The sequence below is a fragment of the Mirounga angustirostris genome, unplaced genomic scaffold (genome assembly GCF_029215605.1).
Source record: "Mirounga angustirostris isolate CCGP_5_RB_7025 unplaced genomic scaffold, mMirAng1.0.hap1 SCAF_6, whole genome shotgun sequence".
NCBI lineage: Eukaryota > Metazoa > Chordata > Mammalia > Carnivora > Phocidae > Mirounga > Mirounga angustirostris.
In genome coordinates this window covers 114,970,575-114,994,933 of record NW_026991714.1, presented here as the reverse complement: position 1 = coordinate 114,994,933, position 24,359 = coordinate 114,970,575, and the positions used below count along the sequence as shown (strand labels likewise).

At 39.3% G+C, this 24,359-nt stretch overlaps 1 protein-coding gene across 1 annotated transcript in view; it reads right to left on the bottom strand.

The window, feature by feature from the left end:
- Nucleotides 1-24,359, bottom strand: part of WDFY4 (WDFY family member 4) — a 291,643-nt gene that overhangs the window by 111,018 nt on the left and 156,266 nt on the right. Inside the window, exons 40-42 of the mRNA XM_045878280.3 lie at nucleotides 8,831-8,908; nucleotides 1,940-2,146; nucleotides 475-526 (exon numbers count right to left, since the gene is read on the bottom strand). Coding sequence (XP_045734236.1) covers nucleotides 475-526; nucleotides 1,940-2,146; nucleotides 8,831-8,908 — 337 coding nt within the window. The remainder of the gene's footprint in view (nucleotides 1-474; nucleotides 527-1,939; nucleotides 2,147-8,830; nucleotides 8,909-24,359) is intronic.

Here is a 24,359-nt window from a genome sequence, read left to right as displayed (position 1 = left end):
ATAAAGAGTAAGTGTAAGCATCAAAAATGATTCGAAGTATTTTTTTTTAGCCTGGGAAATAATAATGATTATTGTAGCTGTCATTTTTATAATCAGAATTCAGTGTAAAAAGTACTAAATATTTCTTTTACCCATTTTTACTTTAAAGCATTTTCTTCCCATGTATTTTGGGTCACATACTGAGCGTGTATTTGTATTACTTGAGGACACTTTTAAGATCTCTCTGATCTAGCAAATTGACAAGATAAAATTCTTACTGTTACAGCCTTAACATAAAATTCTTCACCTAACAGAGAGCCAAGGTCTGGAATAGGTTCCTCCTCATTCTGGAGAGCACAGTAAGGAAAAGAGTCTTAGCATTACCTACTTTAGACTGGCAGCATTTTCTTCTTCAAAATATTAATTTCAGATTAAGTAAAACCAAGAAGTGGTTTAATTACGAATGAAAAATAGGTAAACTGATAAATGGAATACCTTGCTTTTCAACATCTGTTTCTGAAACATTGCCATTTCTGTCTTGGTTTTCCTGAAATAAAACCAGAGAAAAGAGAAATGAAATCCTGAAGACTACTGCTGTGCCCTCCACCCCATCACACAGACCCATAAACACACACATATGCATGTGACCCCCTGGAATTACTCATATACTGGAGTCTTAGATGCAAGTAGGGAGGGATGCTAAATCCTAAAGGACCACAATAAAATGCAAGTATTCATGGTCCCGAGTCAAAGGGGAAAAAACCCACAATCTTCCATTAAGTAGGGCTTACAGTAATTACCAAAGATGATGCCAAAATGGGATTCAATAGCATCCCGGATGTCTGTGGTATGGGCCACCCTGGAGAGGGGACCAGGCACAGGATCTGGGGCTGGGCAGCCTGAGAGACTGGAGACCAGGTTTTCTAGCCAGCTTTTGACTTTGTCACTAGCAGAGAGGGCAGGATACTTACTTTTCCTTCCTCACTTCCTAAGGAATGTATTGAGGGAAAAATACTACATAAAACCAGAGATTTATTGATAGTACATTAAAAATTCAAGTGTCTACTGAACAAATGAAATATAATTTTTTTCATTAAGTTTTATAAAGGATTTAAAGTGGATAAAAGATCCTGAGGTTACAGACTAGAGAATAAATCTGAATGTAGAAGGAAATGTCTTGCATTCCAGTGTTTGGAAGGCTGCCTTTTAGAATATCTTGAATCAGAATTGTTCAACGAGGACATGAAAAAACTATTAACAGATTTTTCCATATCCACTCCTAATCCAACTGGTTCCCCATTCTTTAAAAGGCAACACTGTCAGTTTGATGACACAGAGTTCAAACTTCATCACAGCAAACTTCCAGGGACTACCTAGATTCCGTTGGTTGGGAATCCAATATGGCCTCAATGCTGTTTGGATTACATGGGTCACAGGCTCAAGCTTGCAGAAATTGCTGAGTTCAAGATATTTCCATTGTAAAACTTGTTACGAGATTGGTTGTACAATAATGCCCATAGCAGCGCTGGTTATGACTGCTCCATGGTAAATAATTTGTACAAACAGACAATGGCCATCACTTGGCTCTTTGCAAACACTGATGTCCAGATTATCCCACTGGACTTTTCTGGATGTCGGTGTGGTACTGGGTTAGTGGTGTCAATATGAACCACTCCACTAGTCATTCACTCACTCATTTACTTACTCAATCAGGCTGTAGTTAGAGCATCCTTTCTATGTACCAGGGAGAAAGTGTTTCTTTTCTTCTGTTAAATGGCATCAAAAATTAATTACAGCACTCCTACATTTAACTGTGCACATGAGCTCTCCTGCCTGCCCATGCCAAAGCATTCCCAAAGCACTCCTGATGAAAGGAACATGAGAAGGAAAAGCAAAGGAGACACTTCCCTACACATTTCCTGCCTGGAAGCATCATTGTTTTGCTGCATCAAACTCTTACCTTGAGCCTTTCTGGACTCAGGGTCTCCAGCGGAGACAAGCGTCTGATGCGTTTCCTCATGCGAGCTGGTCCTTCTCTCCAGTCCAGTTCCCACCTGGAGCAAAGTGTGGCTTCTGCTGTTTGGCCCCACAAGCCTAGCTCCCCAAAGAGCTGCTCCTGAATCCTGGCCCAGGCATTGGCTGCCTTGATTATGTCACATCTCTGTCTCTGGGAAGCAGAAGTACAGGGTCACTCCTATACACATTTTCTCATGGCCTTGGCCCCAAACCTCTGGGGGGGTGAACAGACCAAGCCCTCTTAATTGTTTGAGAAAAATAACCCCCTCTAGGTGACCCTGAGCACCCTGAGGGTGTGTAATGTACCCTGGAGCCAGGAACAGGCCAGGAGAAGGGATCAGTTTTTTAGCTTTGAGACCATTTAATCCAGGTTGGAGGAGGAGAAAACCATATGCCTTTTGGCCTTCAGAGCCATGTGACTGTAAATCATTCTTGGAACTAGAAAATTCCCATGAAAAATATAACAGACAGGGTATCTGGATGGCTCAGTCAGTTAAGTGTCTGCCTTCAGCTCAGGTCATGATCTCAGGGTCCTGGGATCGAGTCCTGCGTCAGGCTCCCTGCTCAGTGGGGAGTCTGCTTCTCCCTCTCCCTCTGCTCCTCCCACTGATTGTGCTCTCTTTCTTTCTCTCTCTCAAATAAATAAATAAAATCTTAAAAAAATATATATAACAGACAACACAGTGCTTAGTCCATGGTCTTTGGCGTCAGATGAATCTGGGTTGTCATGATGTTTCTGCTATTCCCTAGTAGTCTAGGAAGCTGAAGCCCCCTCATCAAATGCAGTTAATAATATTACAGTAATAATAAGACCATGGGTTTATGTAGGGCTTAAATGAGACAATATTTTCAAGAGTTTTATATGGTGACTTGCCTCATAAACAGTATTATTACTGTGAATAAAGCAAATCCTATTTTTGGGACAGGTAAATCTGTTTTATAAACAGAACACAGAATCCTATTTCAAAGCAAGATTACTTTGTTTCTCCACAGTTCTTTTTTTTTTTTTTAAAGATTTATTTATTTATTTGAGAGAGCGAGAATGAGAGGAGAGTACATGAGAGGGGGGAGGGTCAGAGGGAGAAGAGCAGGCTCCTCGCCGAGCAGGGAGCCCGATGCGGGACTCGATCCCGGGACTCCAGGATCATGACCTGAGCCGAAGGCAGTTGCTTAACCAACTGAGCCACCCAGGTGCCCTTCACAGTTCTTAAATTCATATCCAAAATAGTTACAGCATTTTACATAATACTCTGATTGGTTAATAAGGAACTCCAGAAAAATAAAGTCTGTCCAAAGCCTTTTATAGGGATTAGGTTATATGAAATGAATACTCATTTGGGGAAAATACTTCAGCTCCCTGGAGATTGCTGCTGGGTTTGGAATAACCTATAGAGTTTCATAGAGGATGAACAATGCCAAACAATGTTCACCCTGGCCTTAAAATTAGTCTTTTAAGAATATCCTCTTCACCCCAAAAGATCTACCTATACAGCCTGCGGGTTCACGGCTGCCTGAGTCTTCATCACAGTGCAAATAAGTTGTCTGGAATACCTGTGGCCAGACAGATATGTGTCAGTGCTGAGACCCCTCAGAGATGAGTGATTGTTTAGTCCATGATAGAAATCTACAAGTAGTCCCAGGACAGAGGACATGAGATGTCCAAATAGCAAAAGCCCTGAGTTCCCACACCTGAAAGGTGCTCTATGATGCCCATGGTTCTGCACCAGGTAAGGTCCTCTTTCAGTTTAAAGCTTGAGCCAAATGCCACACCAGAGACTCAGAGGCAGGGTTTCTGGTATGTTAGAGGTAGCTATGATTTGGGGCTGAATGGAAACTTTTGGGTAGCATCGATGAGCTTTTCCTCTGGGCAACCAGCCTGTCCCTTCTTTTGGTCCCCCATGCTTTGGAGGGGCTGAGCCCAGCCCTGGCTTCAGTTTTGAAGGGCATCTAAGTCTGGCTAATCCAAGGGGTGGAGGGTGATTATAGGATGGGCTAGTGTGCATCATTCCCCGGGACTCGGAATGGTGCTCTCTGCAGCCCATCTGGAGCAGACAGTGCAGAGAGGTGGATGTATGGGTACACGGTCTGACCACCTGCCCCGAGCCAGGGTGCCTTTATGTGCATCAGCAGTGCCCCCTAAGGCAGAGACAGCCCACAAGCATGTAGTTCAGCAAGAAGACACGGCCTTTGTACCAGTTAGAGAGTGGTTCCCAGGCTTTACATGAACCCTGCCTACTTCTAGGATGCACAGACTGAGGAGCAGAGTGTGAGTTCACCTCAGTTCACATGCTCCTCATCCATGTTCATTGGCACCTTGATGTTGTAGGAATCTCATACATAGGTGTGCGTGTGTGTTGATGTGAATGTGGGGGGGGTGGGAGTGTGTGAAATAGAGGAAGAGGGAGAGAGAGGAAACTGACTGCTTAGAACAGAGCTTGAGTACCTGGATCCAGCTCTTCTTGAAGACTGGCTTCCCCTAGATTTTTTAGTACGACATAATAGTTCATTTACTGCCTAAGCCAGTTTGAGCTGAGTTTCTGATATTTGCATTTGAAAGAGCAATGACATCGCTGCTATGAACATTGCTGTGCAGGTGCCCCTTCAGATCCCTACATTTGTATCTTTGGGGTAAATACCCAGGACTGCAATTGCTGGGTCATAGCGTAGCTCTATTTTTAACTTCTTGAGGAACCTCCACACTGTTTTCCAGAGTGGCTGCACCAGCTTGCATTCCCATCAACAGTGTAGGAGGGTTCCCCTTTCTCTGCATCCTCGCCAACATTTGTTGTTTCCTGACTTGTTAATTTTAGCCATTCTGACTGGTGTGAGGTGGCATCTCATTGGTTTTGATTTGTATTTCCCTGATGCCAAGGGATGCTGAGCATTTTTTCAATAGCCAAACTTTGGAAAGAGCCAAGATGTACATCGACAGATGAATGGATAAAGAAGATGTGATATATATGTATATGTGTGTTGTATACACACACACACACATATACATACAATGCAATATTACTCAGCCATCAAAAAGGATGAAGTCTTACCATCTACATCCATGTGGGTGGAACTGGATGGTATTATGCTGGATGAAACAAATCAATCAGAGAAAGATAATTATCATATAGTTTCACTCATGTGGACTATAAGAAACAATGCAGAGGATCATAGGGGAAGGGAGGAAAAATTGAATGGGAAGAAATCAGAGAGGGAGATGAACCATGAGAGACTCTTACCTATAGGAAACAAACTGAGGGTTGCTGGAGGGGAGGTGGGTGATGGGATGGGGTAACTGGGTGATGGGCATTAAGGAAGGCACGTGATGTAATGACACTGGGTGTTATAAGCAACTGATGAATTACTGAACTCTACATCTGAAACTAATGAACTATATGTTGGCTAACTGAATTTAAATTAAAAAAAAAAAGAAAGAGCTGTGACAAACACTTGATGGATATACAGAAACTGAGCAAGAAATGGCAACAGCCTGTTGGCCCCTAGAGAACTCAAGAGTGCGACAGATACTCTCACATACTAAAAGAAAGGTTACTTCTGGGATGGAAGACTTCTTGCAAAGAGCTTTAACCAGGAAAGCCTGGAATGTCTTAAAAACATCACAGAAAGAATGAGGCATTTCTGCACATTATGGTAAGGACTCCCCATAAGAACAGGACAGTCTGGGTATACAACAGAGCAGAACCAGAGCAGCTGGACCATAAGGAAGAGAACAAATATAATGTGGAAAAGGCAAAGGGGAATCTGGGCAGGGCCAGAGGAGAGGAAACAGTTTTTGCCAGTACTTCTGGAGTGACAAGAAACTGGGGAGACTGAATATTAGAACTGCCTGATTTACTGGTAATATAATGATGGGATATAATGATGCTTGGATTTACTTCCAGGGCATTGGGTAATGTGACCTTGTCATGCTGTGGGCTCCTGCCATCTGCAGAGAAGTCTCAGTTGTGGGTAAAATGCCAAGTTAGAGAAGTCTTACACCACCTATTACTGAAAGCCCTGTGGGGCCAGAATCCCTGAGTCTCACTAGCACCACCCTCCTGGGGAGACCTCATTGAGTACACTTGGGAGAAGCTGTCTTTGAAGAAGATGGCAGGTTTCACAAGTCTGATCTCTTTACAGAGTCTGGACATGGCTTTTTTGGAAGTGGAGTGGGGCTTGCACTGGGAAAATGTATTGCCCTTTATAAAAGCAGGGTGGATTCTCCAGACCCCATTATCTCTGGCAGAGGTGATTACCTCTGTATTCCTTTAAATGTTGAAATAATCTGTCTTAAATATTTGAACACTTGGAAAGTATCCTTATGGATTAGCCTCAAAATGCTGATTTTCTCAAAAATACCTCAAACAGCAAAACTCTACACAGCTTTATCAAGTACTCTCTGAACCCCATTCAGTCCCACTGCTGAAAATGAGCCAGGCGAATGTTCTAGAAGGCTGTATAGTTTCCTTCTGGGCTCAGAGCCTCTGCTGAGGTCCTGTTCTTTCCCGCATGAACTTTCAGTCTCAAAAACTCCAGCAGAAACTTACAAAGTACCACACAGCACATCTCTCCTAGCCATAAGCAAATCACCCAGGCTCTTCCAACCATAAGAAGAGAGATGTTGGGCGCCTGGGTGGCTCAGTTGGTTAAGCGACTGCCTTCGGCTCAGGTCATGATCCTGGAGTCCCGGGATCGAGTCCCACATCGGGCTCCCTGCTCGGCGGGGAGTCTGCTTCTCCCTCTGACCCTCCTCCCTCTCATGCTCTCTGTCTCTCATTCTCTCTCAAATAAATAAATAAAATCTTAAAAAAAAAAAAAAAGGAAGAGAGATGCTCACACTCTTGACTGGATGCTGATTTGGACATTTAAACAAACAACATCCTCTGTCTTGAAATGGAACAAGTGTGGCAAGGATGTCCATAAACAAAGAATGCAATCTTAAACAATTCATCTTATTTTTCCCCCAATAACAATTGAATTTATTAGCCATGTTGCTTGTCCTGAAAGAAGTCAGTGAATACAAATGGTGGGACACTGGATATGCAAGGGTCTGTCTGAGGGGCACAGATAACATGCAAATAAGCCAGTAGGGCACCCATCCCACTGTGCAGTGCAGTCAGCAATGTTGGGGTGGGGGAGATGCCCCTGATGAGGCCCTTCTCCAAAATGAGAGTTTATTTAAGACCAGCCTGTGCTGCCAGAGAAATGAGAATGCCTCGTGATCACTTTGACAGTAGCATGTCCTGTAGTCCCCCAGACTCCTCTTCCACCCCTGTCAAGTCTGATAAACTGCCCCCCCTCCTTACAGAATAGCCAGAGAGGCTGTGTTGCTAACCTGCATGTTTCTGGGGCCCAGGCTGCACATCTCATGAATCCCTAGTCCCAGAGCCAGGTGGGGGCTCCTAAATGAGCTTATATAGAGAGAATTAGACCAGGTAACTTGGCTTAAGTTGATCAGAACCTATTTTGTTTCCCTGACATTTGGGCACCACCGTTTCACCCTTCCTTGGCCCCTCACTCCAGGCACAGCCCATGGTTCCTTACACCCTGCTGCTCTTCTTTTTAGAGTAGAACATCCTAGTATTGACTTCATCACCTTGCTTGGGGTTATTTCTCTACTCTTGGTTCCTCTACTGAGTTTTAAGAATCTTTCAGGCACAGCAGTGGCATTATAATCTCTGCTTTTCCTATACCTAGCATAGTCTTTGGAACAGAGAAATCACAAAGAAAATAATATATTTAGTAAGGTTTTAATACTATATGTTGTGTGCTCTATTATTAGCAACCATTTTTAAACAACATTTTATTAACAACAACATTGACTAAAGATGAATTTCTTGGCCATTCCATAACCACACATGTATTCCCTTCCAGCTACTTTTGGGCGCTCTACACTTGTTCTTTAATCTTCACAGTTAGGCAGTATGATCCCGTCTTGGAGATGGGGACCCTGAGGTTCAGACTGCACACATGGGAAGAGGCAGACCTGAGACTCAACTAGAGATCTCATTGGCATAACAGACAATGCTCTTTATTCTGACTGTCCAGAAATCACACCTAGAGAGGTGTTTTAACTATTTAAATCTGCCCTGATGAGTGGTGACCCCTTGCATTTCGGAGAAAATGCAAAAGCCCTAAGGTGGCAGCAAGCCCTGCATTCTCTGGTCATGCCTCATCTTCACCCTTGTTTGTCCCCAGCTCAGGTCACCCAGTCACTTCTTCTTCCAGTTAACTGGCCACATCCAGCTCTTTCCTGATCAGGACCTTCCCACATGTCCTCCCTTAGCCAAAAATACATCTTCAAAATACTTCAGCCCATCTTCCTCCTCCTTCAGGTCTCAACTTAATGGTCACTTTCTTGGAAGGGGCCTCTGATCTGCCCAAGTTAAATTCTCCCCACATCATAATCTCTCATTGTACCTATATTTGCCATGTCTCTTGCTTATCATGAGTAATAATGATCTATTTATTTGTGCAGTTATTTAATATATATCCCTCCAGAGAGGTACAGTGAAGCTACCAGAGAGTGAGGCCCATGTCTGTTCTCTGTACAACTGTGCCCCTAGCTCACAGCACAGGGTCTGAGGCACCCTGGGCTCTTGACACCTATTTACTAGTGGATGCATTAGTAGATGAGAGGATAAACATGCCGCCTGTCTCCTCAGCTGCTCACAGCATGGGTCCAAATCCACTGCACAGGTCATGCAAGAAGAACTGAATCACTGCTGACCAATTACTGACTTAGCCAACTAGAATTTAAACCGAAGGCCTTTCTGATTCTTTATTTCAGATTCAAGATAGATTCCAGTCTTCTGTGCAGAGAAAAGAGCTCGTTTATTACCTGTACATGATCTTTGTATAAAGATGCATATAGTTCCTGTCCTCTTCTTCTGTAGTTCTCAATACATGACACAAAATCCTGGAAAAGAGAGGAAACAAGTCACAGCTTAATGACAGTTGTGATTTTAGATGAGAACTGCTCTACTCTGACCAATTATCAGGGGAAATAACAGTTACAAGTTTTGTTGGTCAAATCAATCAATCACAACCTCATAAATCAAGACTTCACCTATGTTGATAACACACACACACACACACGTCTATGGGTTACTTCCACTTCCAGCTATGATGACCTAGCTTATAACAGGCCAATCTTCCTTCCAAGGATAACTAGAAAAGTCATATTCAAATAATCTGCTTTAAAGATTTTTTTTTTTGACAGAGAGAGACACAGCGAGAGACGGAACACAAGCAGGGGGAGTGGGAGAAGGAGAGGGAGAAGCAGGCTTCCCGCAGAGCAGGGAGCCCAATGTGGGGCTCGATCCCAGACCCTGGGATCATGACCTGAGCCGAAGGCAGACGCTTAACCGACTGAGCCACCCAGGTGCCCCAATAATCTGCTTTGAGATAGCAGAGAGCTACTAAGAGAGCCAAGACTTAAGGAGTCAAGATCTTGGAGATAAAGAAAACTCACTGAGATGTGCCCAATGACCGATATCTATGATTTTTTTGCCCCTGAGATATTTGCAAGTTTGCAAATAACACAAAAAGTTGAGAAGTCAAGCAGAAAGTGATGGCTAAAAAGCAGAGAAGCTTAACAGAGCTTTTGATCCTTTCAGGTGGCTAAGAAGACAAGAACTGGAATTCAGGCTCACCAAGACATGTAGACCATAAGGGACCAAGAGTCCAGAAATAGGAGAGTAAAGACAAGTAAGCCTAGCTTTCTGCACTGATGTTCTTTAAGCAGCTGCTGACTCATAAGCAGTGTGATTTGTAGAAACCAACAGGAGATGGGTTTTAAAGTGGGATTTCTGAAGAGCTGCACCATAGGAATAAAGGCAAATTGGAAATAGATCAGGTCTTAGAAAGCTGAAACCCAACTTCCAATGAGCTTAACTTCTGAGTACATTATGGTGATCTGCCCCCACTCCAAATACATGCCAGAATACATCTGTCCCACTCCAAATACATGCCTTCTCCTTTCTGGAGAAGGATCAAATGGAGAATTTTCATACAAAACGTTCAGTGGTCAAGCAGAAATTACCAAAAGGGCCCATAAAAAGGGCCAACAGAAAAACAGATAACAAAAAATACCCACATGTACCCAGGTATTAGAGTTATCACACACGGACCTTAAAATAATGCAAATAATATGGTCCAAAAAAATGCAATATGAGACTTTTGCATGAGATATGGAATCTATGAAAAATAACCAGATAAAAATTCTAAATCTGTGAAATGAACTAATTGAAATTAGAAACTCCATAGGGAAGTTTAACAGCAGAGTGGATACACCTGAACAGAGGGTAAGTGAACTTGAAGAAATATTCTTGCTAAATATGATGAGATAAAAATATGGAAAATATTTAAGAGATAAATACAGTTAGATACATATATAATAGACAAAGCATCTAGCATATGTGGACTGGTGTCTCAAAAGGAGAGGAGATAAAAGAATGGATCAGAAGCAATATCTGAAAAGTTAATGAGAATCTTCCCAAATAGATGAAAGGCAGTGATCCACAAATTTGAGAAACTCTATAATCCTGAAATAAGAAATATATAAGAAAATCACACATAAACCCATCACAATGAAACTGCAAAAAAAAAAGACAAAAAATATTCAAAAAGACAGAAAAAAAACATTATATTATCTTTAAGAAGCGACAGTAAGAATTAGAGGCATTGAAAAATGAAACATTTTCAATTCCTGAAAAAAAACAAAACAACAAAAAACCCTGACAAACTCAAAGTCTCTACCCAGTGAAAATATCTTTCAAAAATAAAGACAAACTATAAATAAAGACAATAAATAAATAAAGACAAACTAAAACATTTTCAGGTGACACTGAATGTGTCACCAGTAGAACTGTGTAAGTGAAACACTGAAGGAGCTTTTTAGGTAGAATAAAAATAATTCCATATTGAAGTCTGAATCTTTGGAATGAATGAAAGACTATGGAAATGGTAAGTATATTAGTATATCTAAATGAATATTGGCTGTTGGAAAATACTATAGGAATAATAATGGGATTTGAAAATGGGAACTGAAAAATGAAGAATTAAAATATATGAAAAAGTAACAGAAGGTGGGCAGAGTAAATGAAATAGTGCTCTAAGTTTCTTCAATTAAGAATGAAGGGGGGGAATCGGAGGGGGAGACGAACCATGAGAGACTATGGACTCCGAGAAACAAACTGAGGGTTCTAGAGTGGAGGGGGGTGGGGGGATGGGTTAGCCTGGTGATTGGTATTAAAGAGGGCACGTTCTGCATGGAGCACGGGGTGTTATACGCAAACAATGAATCATGGAACACTACATCAAAAACTAATGATGTAATGTATGGTGATTAACATAACATAATAATAAAAAAATAAAAAATAAAAATAATCTCTAAAGGCTGATACAAAAAAAAAAGAATTTGGAAAAAGGGTCTAATTTACATTAGACTCCAATAGAGCAAATGTGCATGCTGCTATAATTTCTAGGGTAACCACTAAAAACAAAATAAAAGAAGATGTGACTTTCAGCTAATAGGAGGGAAGGACAATAACTTAAAGTAGTTGATAATATGTTGGAAGAGGGAAAAAAAAGGAATAATTAACAGATATAAAAACAAAAAGTTTTAGGGCGCCTGGGTGGCTCAGTCACTAAGCGGCTGCCTTCGGCTCAGGTCATGATCCCAGGGTCCTGGGATCGAGTCCCACATCAGGCTCCCTGCTCAGCGGGAAGCCTGCTTCTCCCTCTCCCACTCCCCCTGCTTGTGTTCCTGCTCTCGCTGTCTCTGTCTCTGTCAAATAAGTAAATGAAATCTTTAGAAAACAAAAAACAAAAAAACCAAAAAATTTTAAATAAGATGGACTTAAACTAAAATTGTCATTAATTACATTAAATGTAAATAGACTAAATGCTCCAAATAAAAGATAAACAGAGTCACATTGTATCAAAAAGTAAAACCTAAGTAAATGTACTTACAAGAGACATTCCTTGAAAATAAGGACACAAAGGGTTGAAAGTGAAAAGATGGTAAAAAAATAAACTGGAGAAACACTAACCAAAAGAAATCTGGTAAAGCTATATAAATGTCACTTGAAGTAGTCTTTAAAGAAAGAATTGTTACTAGGCACAAAGATGGATGTTTCATAACAATAAAGGATAAATACACTATGAAAGTATAAGTTCTAAATGTGAAACATCTAATAACATAGCTTCAAAATATGTACAGAAATAGAACAACAGAACTAAAAGGAGAAACAAACAAGTCTACAACCATACAGGAAGATGTTAACTCATCTCTCAGTAACTAATAGAGTAAGTTGACAAGAAAAATAGAGATATAGAATATTTAAAGAATATAATAAGCAAACCTGATTTAATCAATTGTTTTAAAAAAATGCAGAAGATCAAATAATACAGAATACACAAATGGAATCACTACTGAAACCTGCCACAGGATGGATCATAAAACAAATGTAAAACAATTTCAAATGACTGAAATTACACAGAATACACTTAAAAAATTTTTATTTATTTATTTATTTATTTATTTATTTATTTATTTATTTAATGTTGGTCACCATATAGTAGTACATCATTAGTTTTTGATGTAGTGTTCCATGATTGTTTGTGTATAACACCCAATGCTCCTGAACATAGTGGGGTTAAGTCACAAGCAAATATATTTTTAAATCCCCCCAAATTTAAAAATTAAGCAATAATATTTTAAGTAACCCATGGGTCAAAGAAGAAATCAAAATGGAAGTTAGAAAATATTTTAGCCTAAATTAAAATGAAAATATGACATAATGAAGCATGTATGATAGAGCTAAAACTCTTTTGTGGGAATATATGTGATCATCTATCGTATTATTAGAAAAAAATAAGCATGTAAATTAACCATATATATAAAGAAATTTGAAAAAAAATTTAAACCCAAGGAAAATACATTTAAAATCTCCCCAGAAAGTCTGATTTAAAAAAAAGGAAACAGGCAAAAATTACCAGGAGCAGGAATGAGAAAATGAGACATCATTCTAGATTCTACAAACATTTAAAGAATCATTATGAATAATTTTATGCTAATACATTTGAAATTTGGATGAACTAGATACACTTCCAGGAAAATACAACTTACCAAAATTGACACAAAAAGAAATAGAAAGTCTGAATTTTGCAATATCTGTAATAGAAATTAAATCTATAAATAAAACTCTTCCCACAAAGAAAATTTCAGGCCTGAGCATAAATAGTAGTTAGAGGATGGGAGAGAAATTTTGAGAAAAAATTTCAATTGAAATCAGCAATATACAAAAGCATAATGTATCCCCACAAAATTATTACCAATCCTTCTTAAATTAAAAAAGAAAAAAGAAAAATAGAAGAGGGAACACTTCCAAACTCATTTTATGAGCCTGGCATCATCTTGATACCAAAGCCAGGCAGACATCAGAAAAAAAGAACACCATAGGCCAATATTCCTGATGAACATAGATGTAAAAATCCTCAACAAAATACTAGCAGACAGAATTCAATAGCATATTACAAGAATAATACACCATGACCAAGAGGGATTTTTTTCCCTAGGATGCAAGGATGATTCAACATCTGGGAATCAACCAATGAAATACACCATATTAACAGAATGAAAAACACACACACACACAAACACACATAATCACCTCAAAAGACACAGAGAAAGCATCTGACAAAATTCAACATTTACTCATGATAAAAACTCTCAACAAAAGAAGTATAGGAGGAATTTACCTCAACATAATAAAGGCCATATATGAAAAACCCACAACTAACATCATAATCAATGAGGAAAACTGAAAGCTTTCCCTCTAAGATCCAGCAGAAAGCAAGGATGTCTACTCTCACCACTTCTATTCAACTGGAAGTCCTAACCAGAATAATTAATTAAGAAAAAGAAATAAAAGGCATCCAAATCAGAAAAGAAGACGTAAAATTATCTCTGTCTGCAGATGATATAATCATATATGTAGAAAACCCTACAGACTCAACCAAAAAAACAAAACAAAAACAAAACAACATGTTAGAACTAATAAATATGGTACTTTGAATCTCAGATCTGCACCTCTGAAACAAATAATGCAATATATGTTAAGAAAAAAAAAAAAGAAGAAGAAGAAGGTAGCGGGAGGGGAAGAATGAAGCGGGGGAAATCGGAGGGGTGGACGAACCATGAGAGACGATGGACTCTGAAAAACAAACTGAGGGTTCCAGAGGGGAGGGGGGTGGGAGGATGGGTTAGCCTGGTGGTGGGTATTGAGGAGGGCACATTCTGCATGGAGCACTGGGTGTTATGCACAAACAATGAATCATGGAACACTTCATCTAGAACTAATGATGTAATGTATGGGGATTAACATAAGAATAAAAAAAAATCTGAAAAAAAATATGGTACACACACACACACTGGAATATTATGCAGCCATCAAAAAATGAAATCTTGCCATTTGCAATGACGTGGATGGAACTAGAGGGTATTATGCTAAGTGAAATAAGTCAATTAGAGAAAGATAAGTATCATATGATCTCACTGATATGAAGATTTTGAGAAACAAGACAGAGGATCATAGAGGAACGGAGGGAAAAATGAAACAAGACGAAACCAGAGAGGGAGACAAACCATAAGAGACTCTTAATCTCAGTAAACAAACTGAGGGTTGCTGGAGGGGAGGGGGGTGGGAGGGATGGGGTGGCTGGGTGATGGACACTGGGTGATGGGCACTGATGTACTATGGTGAGCTCTGTGAATTGTATAAGACTGATGAATCACACACTTGTACCCCTGAAACAAATAATACATTATATGTTAAAAAAAAAGAACTAATAAATGAATTCAGTAAAGTTGTAGCATATACAACATACAAAATTCAGTTATGTTCTATATGCAAACAACAAACTATCTGAAAAGGAAATTAAAAAAATAATCCCAATCACAATAACAACAAAAAGAGTAAAATAAAATAAATGTAACCAAAGAGTTAAAAGACTTGTACACTAAAAATTATAGAACACTAATGAAGGAAATTAAAGAAGACACAGATAAATGAAAACATATCCCTTATTCATGGATTAAAAGAATTAATACTGTTAAAATGTCCATATTACCTAAAGTGATTTATGACTCAATTAATCTCTATCAAAATCCTAATGGCATTCTTTACAGAAATAGAAAAAGCCATCCTTAAGTTCATATGGAATTACAAAGACCCTGAATAGTCAAAGCAATATTGAATATGAAGAACAAAACCAGAGGCACCACATTTTCTGACTTCAAAATATATTAAAAAACTATATTAATAAAACAGTATAATATTGACATAAACAGACACATAAACCAATAGAACAGAATAAAGACCCAGAAATAAATCCATGCATCTATAGTCAATTGCTCTCCAACAAGAGTGCCAAAAATACACAATGGGGATGTGGTGTATCTTGTGTGTCAATAAATGGTGTTGTTAAAACTGGATATCTACATTGAGAAGAATGAAAGTGGACCCCTATATCACACCGTATCCAAAAATCCATTATAATATGTGCAGAGACATGAATAGACATTTCACTAGAGAATATACAGATGGCAACTAGGCACATGAAAATACATTCTACATCATTATCCATTAGGAAAATGAAAATTAAAGCCACAGTGAGAGAGGGGGGTGGGAGGATGGAGTAACAGGTTGATGGGCATTAAAGAGGGCACGTGATGTAATGAGCACTGGGTGTTATATACAGTCTGATGAATCACTGAACTCTACCTCTGAAACTAATAATACATACTATATGTTAATTAATTGAATTTAAATTAAGAAAAAAAACAAACAAAAAACCACAGTGAGATATCAATATATACCTATCCAAACTGCTAAAATTAAAAGGTAATAACACCAAATGCTTGTGAGGATGCAGAGAATTTAGAACCTTCATGTACTGTTGGTAAGAATGTACAATACAGCCACTCTGGAAAACAGGTCTGTAGTGTTTTTAAAAATCTTTGCAACTACCATATGACCCAGCAGTTGTGCCCCTGGGGATTTATCCCAATGAAATCAAAACTTATACTCACACGAAAACTGAAAACCCATACATAAATGTTTATAGCAGCTTTATTCATAATAGACAAAAACTGGAAACAACCCAGATGTCCTTCAACAGGCAAGTGGTTAAACATATTGTGATGCATCCATACCATGGAACACTTAACAATGAAAAGGATGAATTGTTGGTTGTTGATACATGCAACAACAACCTGGATGAATTTGCAAAGAATTATGCTGAGTGTGAAAAGACAATCCCAAAAGGTCAGAGACTGTATGGTCCTATTTAAATAATATTTTGAAATGATACAACTATAGAAATGGAAAACATGTTAATGGTTATAAAAGGTTATGAAAATAGGGGGAAAGGTAGTGGGAATGGCCATCACAGGGCAACATGAAGGATTCCTGTGGTGTTTGAAATGTTCCTGGTTGTGGTATTTACTGCAGTTTTGCAAGATGATACCATTGGGGGAGCTGGGTAAATGGTATATGGTATCTCTTTTCTTTTTCTTCCTTCCTTCCATCCTTCCTTCCTTCCTTCCTTCCTTCCTTCCTTCCTTCCTTCCTTCCTTCCTCTTTTTTTCTTTCCTCTTGAGAGAGAGAGAGAGAGCATGCACAAGCCAGGGAGGGACAGAAGGAGAGGAAGAGAGAGAATCTTAAGCAGGCTCCAAGCTCAATGTGAATCCTGACACTGGGCTTGATCTCACAACCCTGAGATCATGACCTGAGCCAAAATCAAGCCAAAATCAAAATTGTGGTAATACAATTTGAGCCACCCAAGAACCCCTGGATTATCTCTTATAACTGCATATAAATCTACAATTCTCAGGATAAAAAGTTTAGTTTAAAAAAGTCATTGAGGGCTTTATCTTTACCATTCTAAAAAAAAAAAAATACTCATGTCCAGAATATATAAAAAGCTGCTATAAATCAATAAGGAAGAAACCCCAGAAATAATAGAAATTTTTAAAAAGAAAAAATTGAACGGGCATTTAATTTTAAAAGATGTCCTAGGGACGCCTAGGTGGCTCAGTCGGTTAAGCGTCTGCTTCTGGCTCAGGTCATGATCCCAGGGTCCTGGGACTGAGTCCTGCATTGGGCTCCCTGCTCAGCGGGGAGCCTGCTTCTCCCTATGCCTGCTGCTCCCCCAGCTTGCACTCTCTCTCTTTCTCTCTGATAAATAAATAAAATAAATCTTAAAAAAATAAAATAAATAAAAGATGTCCTACTGGCCAACAGACATATGAGAATGTGGTCAAATCATTTGTCATCTGGGGAACATAAATTAAAACCACAATGAGAATACTCAAAATTCAAATAGGCTAATAATATCATATTTTGATTATGATACAGAGCAAATGAACTCTCTTACACTGTTGTATTGGTACAACCATTTTAGAACATTGTTTGTAGCATCTTAAAAAGTGAATATATGCATACTCAAGGAGTTAGAAATTTCATTCCTGGATATATACCCAACAGAGATTCATACATATGTATTCCTAAAGGCATTTAAAACAATGTTCATAACAGCAGTGTTTGAAATAGTCCCTATTCAGTACTAATCAGTACTATTCAGTATTTGAATAGTCTGGGAATGATGCAAATGTCCCTCAGTAATAGATTGGATACATCAATTATGATATATTTATATATTGAATATCTTACAGTAATGGTTCTTAAAGTGGTCCATAAATCCTGGAGGTCCCTGAAACCCTTTCAGGGACTCTGTGAAGTAAAAGCTACTTTCAAAACACTGGGACATCTTTGCCTTTTTTTTCAGTGTTGACTTTTGCATTGATCACCCAAAAGCAAAGGTGAGTAAAACTAGTGTCATAATCTAAACCAAGGGGTTGGCAACAACTGTAGAATAATCATTGTGTGTATTCCTCACCACTAGAACTCATGGCAGGAAAAAATCCTCACATAAGAATGTCATTGATAAAACAGTAGAAATTATTAATTTTATTAAATCTAACTTTTTAATACAGTCTAATAGTCTGTGTGATAAAATGGAAGTATGCATAAAGCACTTCTTCTGAATACCAAAAAACATGATGGTTGTTTCAAGAAAAAGCACTATGCAATTGTTAGAGTTATAAGCTAAACTAGCTGCTTTTGTCACAGAACCTCATTTTTATTTGAAAGAATAATTGAAAGACAAAATTGCAGTTATTAAGACTTGAATGTTTGGCAGATATTTTCTTGAAAATAAACAAAGTAAACCTGTCATCTCGAATAAAGCAATCTGACATTATTTGCTCCCAAAGATAAAATTTAGCTTTCAAATTTTAAATATTAGAATGTTGGAAAACATGTATCTGCCTCTTTGAGCTTAACGGTTTCCCAGTAGCTAAAAGTTTTTCTTGTAAGATTGATGGTGATATGATTTTTATCATGTTGCACAAGAAAGCATGTCAACATTAGGGAGATCTACGTAACTCAGGGAGCCAATATTCCCAAAGCCTGCTAGGATGCATGTTACAAAATCATGTATGAGTTAAAGTACCCATTCAAAGTTCAAAATAGATCAATACATTTTAATGTAATAGAGGCCAAAAATTTCACTGATAAATGTTTCAACTAACCCTTAAGAAACTACTACTTGTTGAGTTTTGGTATAGTATCAAAGAATGTCTATAATTTTCTGAAAAGGCTATTAAAATGCTCCTTTCTTTTCTAACTATGTATCTTCAGGGGGCTAGATTTTCTTCATCTATTTCAACCAAAAAAAAAAAAAAATAGTACAACTGATTGAGTAAAGAAGCAGATACAAGAATCCAGCTGTCTTGTTACTAAGCCAAATAGTTATTAAAGAGACTTGCAAAAATATAAAACAATACTATTCTTTTAAAAATTTTTTGTTTTGAAAAATAAAGGTATTCATTAAAAGTGTTATTTATGTTTAAATATAATGGGTTTATTACTGTTGTTTTTAAATGAATTAATAAAGGCACTACTTTTTAAATTTCATTTTAATTTCTAATGTGATAACTATCAATAGATACAGTCGACATAATCAAAAGCTTTTTGGAGTCCTCAATCATTTTATTTATTTATTTATTTGTTTGTTTGTTTGCTTATTTATTTGACAGAGAGAGACACAGCGAGAGAGGGAACACAAGCAGGGGGAGTGGGAGAGGGAGAAGCAGGCCTCCCGCTGAGCAGGGAGCCGGATGCGGGACTAGATCCCAGGACCCTTGGATCATGACCCGAGCCGAAGGCAGTCGCCTAACCAACTGAGCCACCCAGGCACCCTGGAGTCCTCAATCATTTTTAAGAGGGTAAACAGGTTTTGAGAATTATTGTGCTAAAACTATGAAAATGAATGAATTACTACTTCATGCAATGACACAGATAAATTGCACAAACATAGTTTGGAGTGAAATAAGCCAAAGAAAAGCATATATACTGTGTTATTTCATTTACAAAAAAGTAACAATGTGAAAAACTAATGTATGATATCAGATGCCAGAATAGTCCCTACTTTGTGGAAAGAGAGGACTAGTGATTAGGATGAGACATGGTTTGGCAGTGTTTCTGGGTTACCATTACTGCTGCATTTTTTTATCTGGGTACTGGTCACATGTTCACTCTGTTAAAATTCTTAAATCTGTGTATTTGTGATTTGAACACTTTTTTCTATGTATATTGTATTTTGATAAGATAAAAAGATGTTTATCAGCAAAGACTCAAAAATATGAAAACAATACAATTTTAAAACCCCAGTTACAGTTTTGGAGTAGTGGGAATAGGATGATTCCTCTGTTTTCTTTTATTTCCTTTTTTTTGCAAAACTTTCTTTAATATTGCTGTTTACACATGTTTATACACATTTATAAGTAAAGCAATCCTTATGAGCATCGCAAGTGACATAAAATGCTGACAAATTTGACTAATTTTACATCTAAGGCAAAAGCCCAGACTTCTTTCTAATATGATGCCCTGGAGACATGCAGCAGGAGAAGAGAACTCTTGGGGAACACTTGGACACAAAGCAGCTCCAGTCAAATAGCACATGTGCCATCTTGCCAAAAAGGGACAGGCCTTGTGTGGATGGCCCCAGAGAATTAAGTGGGACCAGCGAAGGAGTTTCAGGCAGGCAGACTTCAGCAAGGCATATGAAAAGATATCCAGATTTCCATGTTGCTCAGTGTTGCTAAATGAGAGAATGGGAGGTAGAAAGAGTAGAAGTCCAGGGACTTTGGTTCTTGACCCTTACTAGCCACAGTACATGGGCAAACCCACTTAAAGGTTTTGCAATCTGATTTACCATCTATAATATGAGGTTCACAGTACCTCCTTTGACTATTCTGAAGAGATGTTATAAAGAGAGGATGAGACTGTAGGCTGACAGTACTTTGTAAACTGAAAAGGGTCACCCAAAGAGACTATTTGTGTGTAGGTCATGGATAAGATCAGTTGCAAACAGTTGACCTAGATGGTCTCTTCAAACTTCACAATTAGATAAAATGCTGTATGAGTTAAGTTATAAATCATCTTTCCTCTTCAAATAAATATCCCATCTACAATAGCTATAGCCCAGGGTTGTTTACATCCTTGCTCAGATACTTCATTTCTAATTTCAAATTTGCTCTCTATTGTTAAGTTCAGAAAATATTCATTGTTCACCTACTATTTTCCAGGTACTGGAGTACAAAGATGAACCTCATATCCGGTTTTATGGAGTCTAATGGAAGAGATGGATGGTTATGAGCTGCCATGACCAATGTTGAGCAAGCGCTCTGCACAGGACATGGTAACACAGGACCTAATAAGCACACAGAAGAGGGGACCTTGTCCTGAATCATGTTCAGAGAAGGCTCTGTGGTTGAGATGTTGCTTTAGCTGTATCTTAAAGGAGGGTTTTAAATAGAAGTCTGATGTGGTCCATTAGCATTTCTGATAACTCACTCTTACAGCAATTTGAAAAATGAATTTAATGAAGGCAAGACTGGAAGTAGGGAGCCCTCTTAGGACACTACCATGACAGTGTGGCATCACATGGTAGAATGAGTGAAGTGGAAAAGTCAAATTCAAGAACTATATGAAACATAAAATCGGTAGGAATTGGTGACTGTATGAGATGGTAAGAATTTCTCCAATATTTCCAGTTTGCCTAATGAATTAAATTAGATAGACTAAACTAATCAAAATTAAGAGCGATCACAAGAACAAGAGAAAGAGCAAGTGTAAATTTACAGATGTGAGGAGTTGCTGAATTTCAAGTGCTGGAGGTACAGCTGCACCTCCCTAGAATAAAGCTCAGGTGAGACGTCCAAGGTTGATATATTTGTGAGTCATGAGCAACCAGATGTTAGGCAAACCCTGAGAGATGATAAGCTCCCTCACAGAGAGTAAGTACAGAGAGGAAACCTATGAGACAAGGTACAAGACCTAGAAAACAGTTAGTGAAGTTCAGGCCAGGAGGAGAAAGGTTAGAGAGGTTTAAGGAAAATCAGAAAGAGATGTCATGGAAGCCAAGGGCTATGTAACCACAGTGAATGCACCAGAGAAGTCCTGTAAGATGAGGCCTGAAAATGTCCATGGGATGTGTCTGCAGAAATTGGTCATTGGTAACTTCTGTGAGTTATTTCAGAGGAATGATGAGACAGCAACGAGTGAGCTAGAAATGTAGAGATAAGACAGTGGACTATAAGGAGTATAAAGCAACTCATTCAAGAAACTTGATTCAGGAAGAAGAGAAACAGAGGTGGAGCAGAGTCACACGATAAAAGGGAGAAGAACATGACTCAAATGTATTACCAGGCTGCAGGGAGCTTGGCAGTAGGTGGGAGAAGGTTGAAAAGCAGAGGAAAAGGTCCCTGATGGTGCAGGTTCTACAGATAAGCAAGAGAGGATAGGACTGGCAGCCCAACAGAGGTCCATCTGAACAGTTGGGAAGGAAGAGGCTCCTCATGCTCAGAGGTGAAAAGAAGGACCTAACACTTTACACCTGACAAAGAAGTTTCCACATGCATTATCACATTTAATGTTTAGTCTTCTGACAAATCTGTATTGTGATTGTTCCCATTTTACAGAAGAGTAAAAGGGTAAGAGATGCCAAGGAAGCATAGCACTGGAAGATGACTTCCTGGATGCTGCCATCATGTGTGTCTCCCTGACTTGCATTTCCACTCCTGTTGTGTCTCCACAGTGCTAGGCAAACGTTACTTTCTTGTTGGCCTGTGAGACATTTCATGCTCTGGAAAGTTGTCATGCTCAGGATGTGGAGACAGGAGGTGGGCGATTTGGGTCGGTTCAAGGGCAGAGGCCCATCTGCCTGGGCAGCCGTGGATGTGGTACGTTGATCAGGGACAAATTCAGAGCAGAGCTCTGCATCGCTTATTGGAACTAAATAGCCTTTGCTTAGCAACTGCCTGTGTGTTAAAGAGTTTGAGAACCTCTGAAGTAGAACAAAGGGCCTCAGAAGGCCGTTTGGAGATTTGAGAGGGATGTAGATCTGGTTTAGAGCCTATGCCCTGCTCTCCCTGTGCCTCCTTAGGGAAGGATTTGGCTACAGGATCCAGACCAGATCTTGGAATGGGGCATGGGGCACATCCTATTGGAGGGTCACCTGTAAGTGAGCTGACCTCAGCTTGGTGGGGTCTGCCTTTGCCAGGGCACCCCTGGGGCTGGCCAGCTGCTGGTGATCCTCTTGGCCACAGTGCGTCACAGGAAGTACCCACTGTCCACTGATGACGGTCGTTACACTTGTCTGTTTGAAGCATCATTAGCCCTGTAATCACAGCTGTGTGGCCTCGCAAACACAAGGAAGGCCAACATCTGAAGGCAGCCCCTCAGACCCTGCTCAGGAACTTGGGACCAAGATTATAGTTAGAGGTCCTGGGCTCTCCAGCTGAGCACCACACATGCTGGGTCTGGGACTAAACTCTTCACCTGGGCGGTATCTACTGAGGGCTGATATGCTGCACATCTCTTTTGAATCCTCGCCATTTTCACTGCTAGTAATTTCTTGCAAACTATAAGATACATACACGACTATTCACTGACAAGATTTTCCACCATCCTATTTATAGTAGCACAAAATGACACAACATAAATATCAACACATGGAAGAATGGCTTATCCTCAATGAGAGAGTATTAAGCAGTCACCATAAATCATGCTCTCTCAAAGGACCACCACTAGCTCACATCACACCTTTGTGTCCCCTTTGGGCAGACACTGTTCTAGGCCTGGATGGATGACTTGAATAGTGGAACAAAGGCTGGATTTCAGCTTCCTTTTGCCACTCTGGCCAGATGTCTTCCTGCAGCCCTGGTGTCAAAAAAGATTTAATGATATGGAACCAAGTTTTTGATATATTCACATTTTCAAAAGGAGGTTAGAAAATCATATGCTAACAATAACAACAATTAAATCCATGAATTTGCACAGAAAAGAAAACCTAAAAGAAAATACAGTATGCTAGTCCAATAGTGCTGTTTGCCAAATATTTCCAGTTCTCTCCTCTTGTAGGTACACGCATGGTTACCCTTCCTGCTACCTTTGAGCTATGTGTGCTGGGGAGAAGTGTGCAGAAGCTTGAAGGGCTCACGAGCAATTTGCTAAGTTCTTTTTTAATTGCCACAGCAACACTCAATGTTCTAGATGATGGCTGCTCCATGAGCCAGTGTCTCTGAGTGAGGACAAGGCATAGTAGACTTCTGGCCAACTCACACAGTACTTGCAGCGCAAGTGAGAAACATGCCTTTGCTATTTTAGGACAATTAGATTTGGGGGTGTTTGTTACTGCAACATAACATAATTTATCCTGAGTAATATACACTCCAAAAATGTTAGAATGATTACAGTGGGATGCATTAAAACACATAAAATTCATATGGCTTCATTTCTGTGATCAGTGAAAAAATATCAAGAGGGCTACAGTGAAAGCAAGTATGAGATCAAGTAAATACTCTCAGCAAAAAGCTGGAGCAATTTGAGCACAAGATAAATAACAGGCTTAATGGATTATAGCCCAAATTATAAAATAAATATGGGTGAGTCCCTCTTGATACAAATAAAAGATTGAATAAATAAATAATGGGACAGAAGAATTTCAAATAATATATGTAGATGTTTCCCTCGCCAGAAGGCCACCCTTAAGGGTGGGCTGGACTTAAGGACTTCCTTCCAAAGAATCCAGTATGGGAGGGGAACAATAGGAACTCTGCAGCGGAGCAATCTGGCAGACACCACCATGACCATGTGATGATGTTACATGGGTGTCACGCGCCTCTGACCGGACACAATGTGACGAGAAGCACACTTCCTCTCTGTGATCTTCCTTCC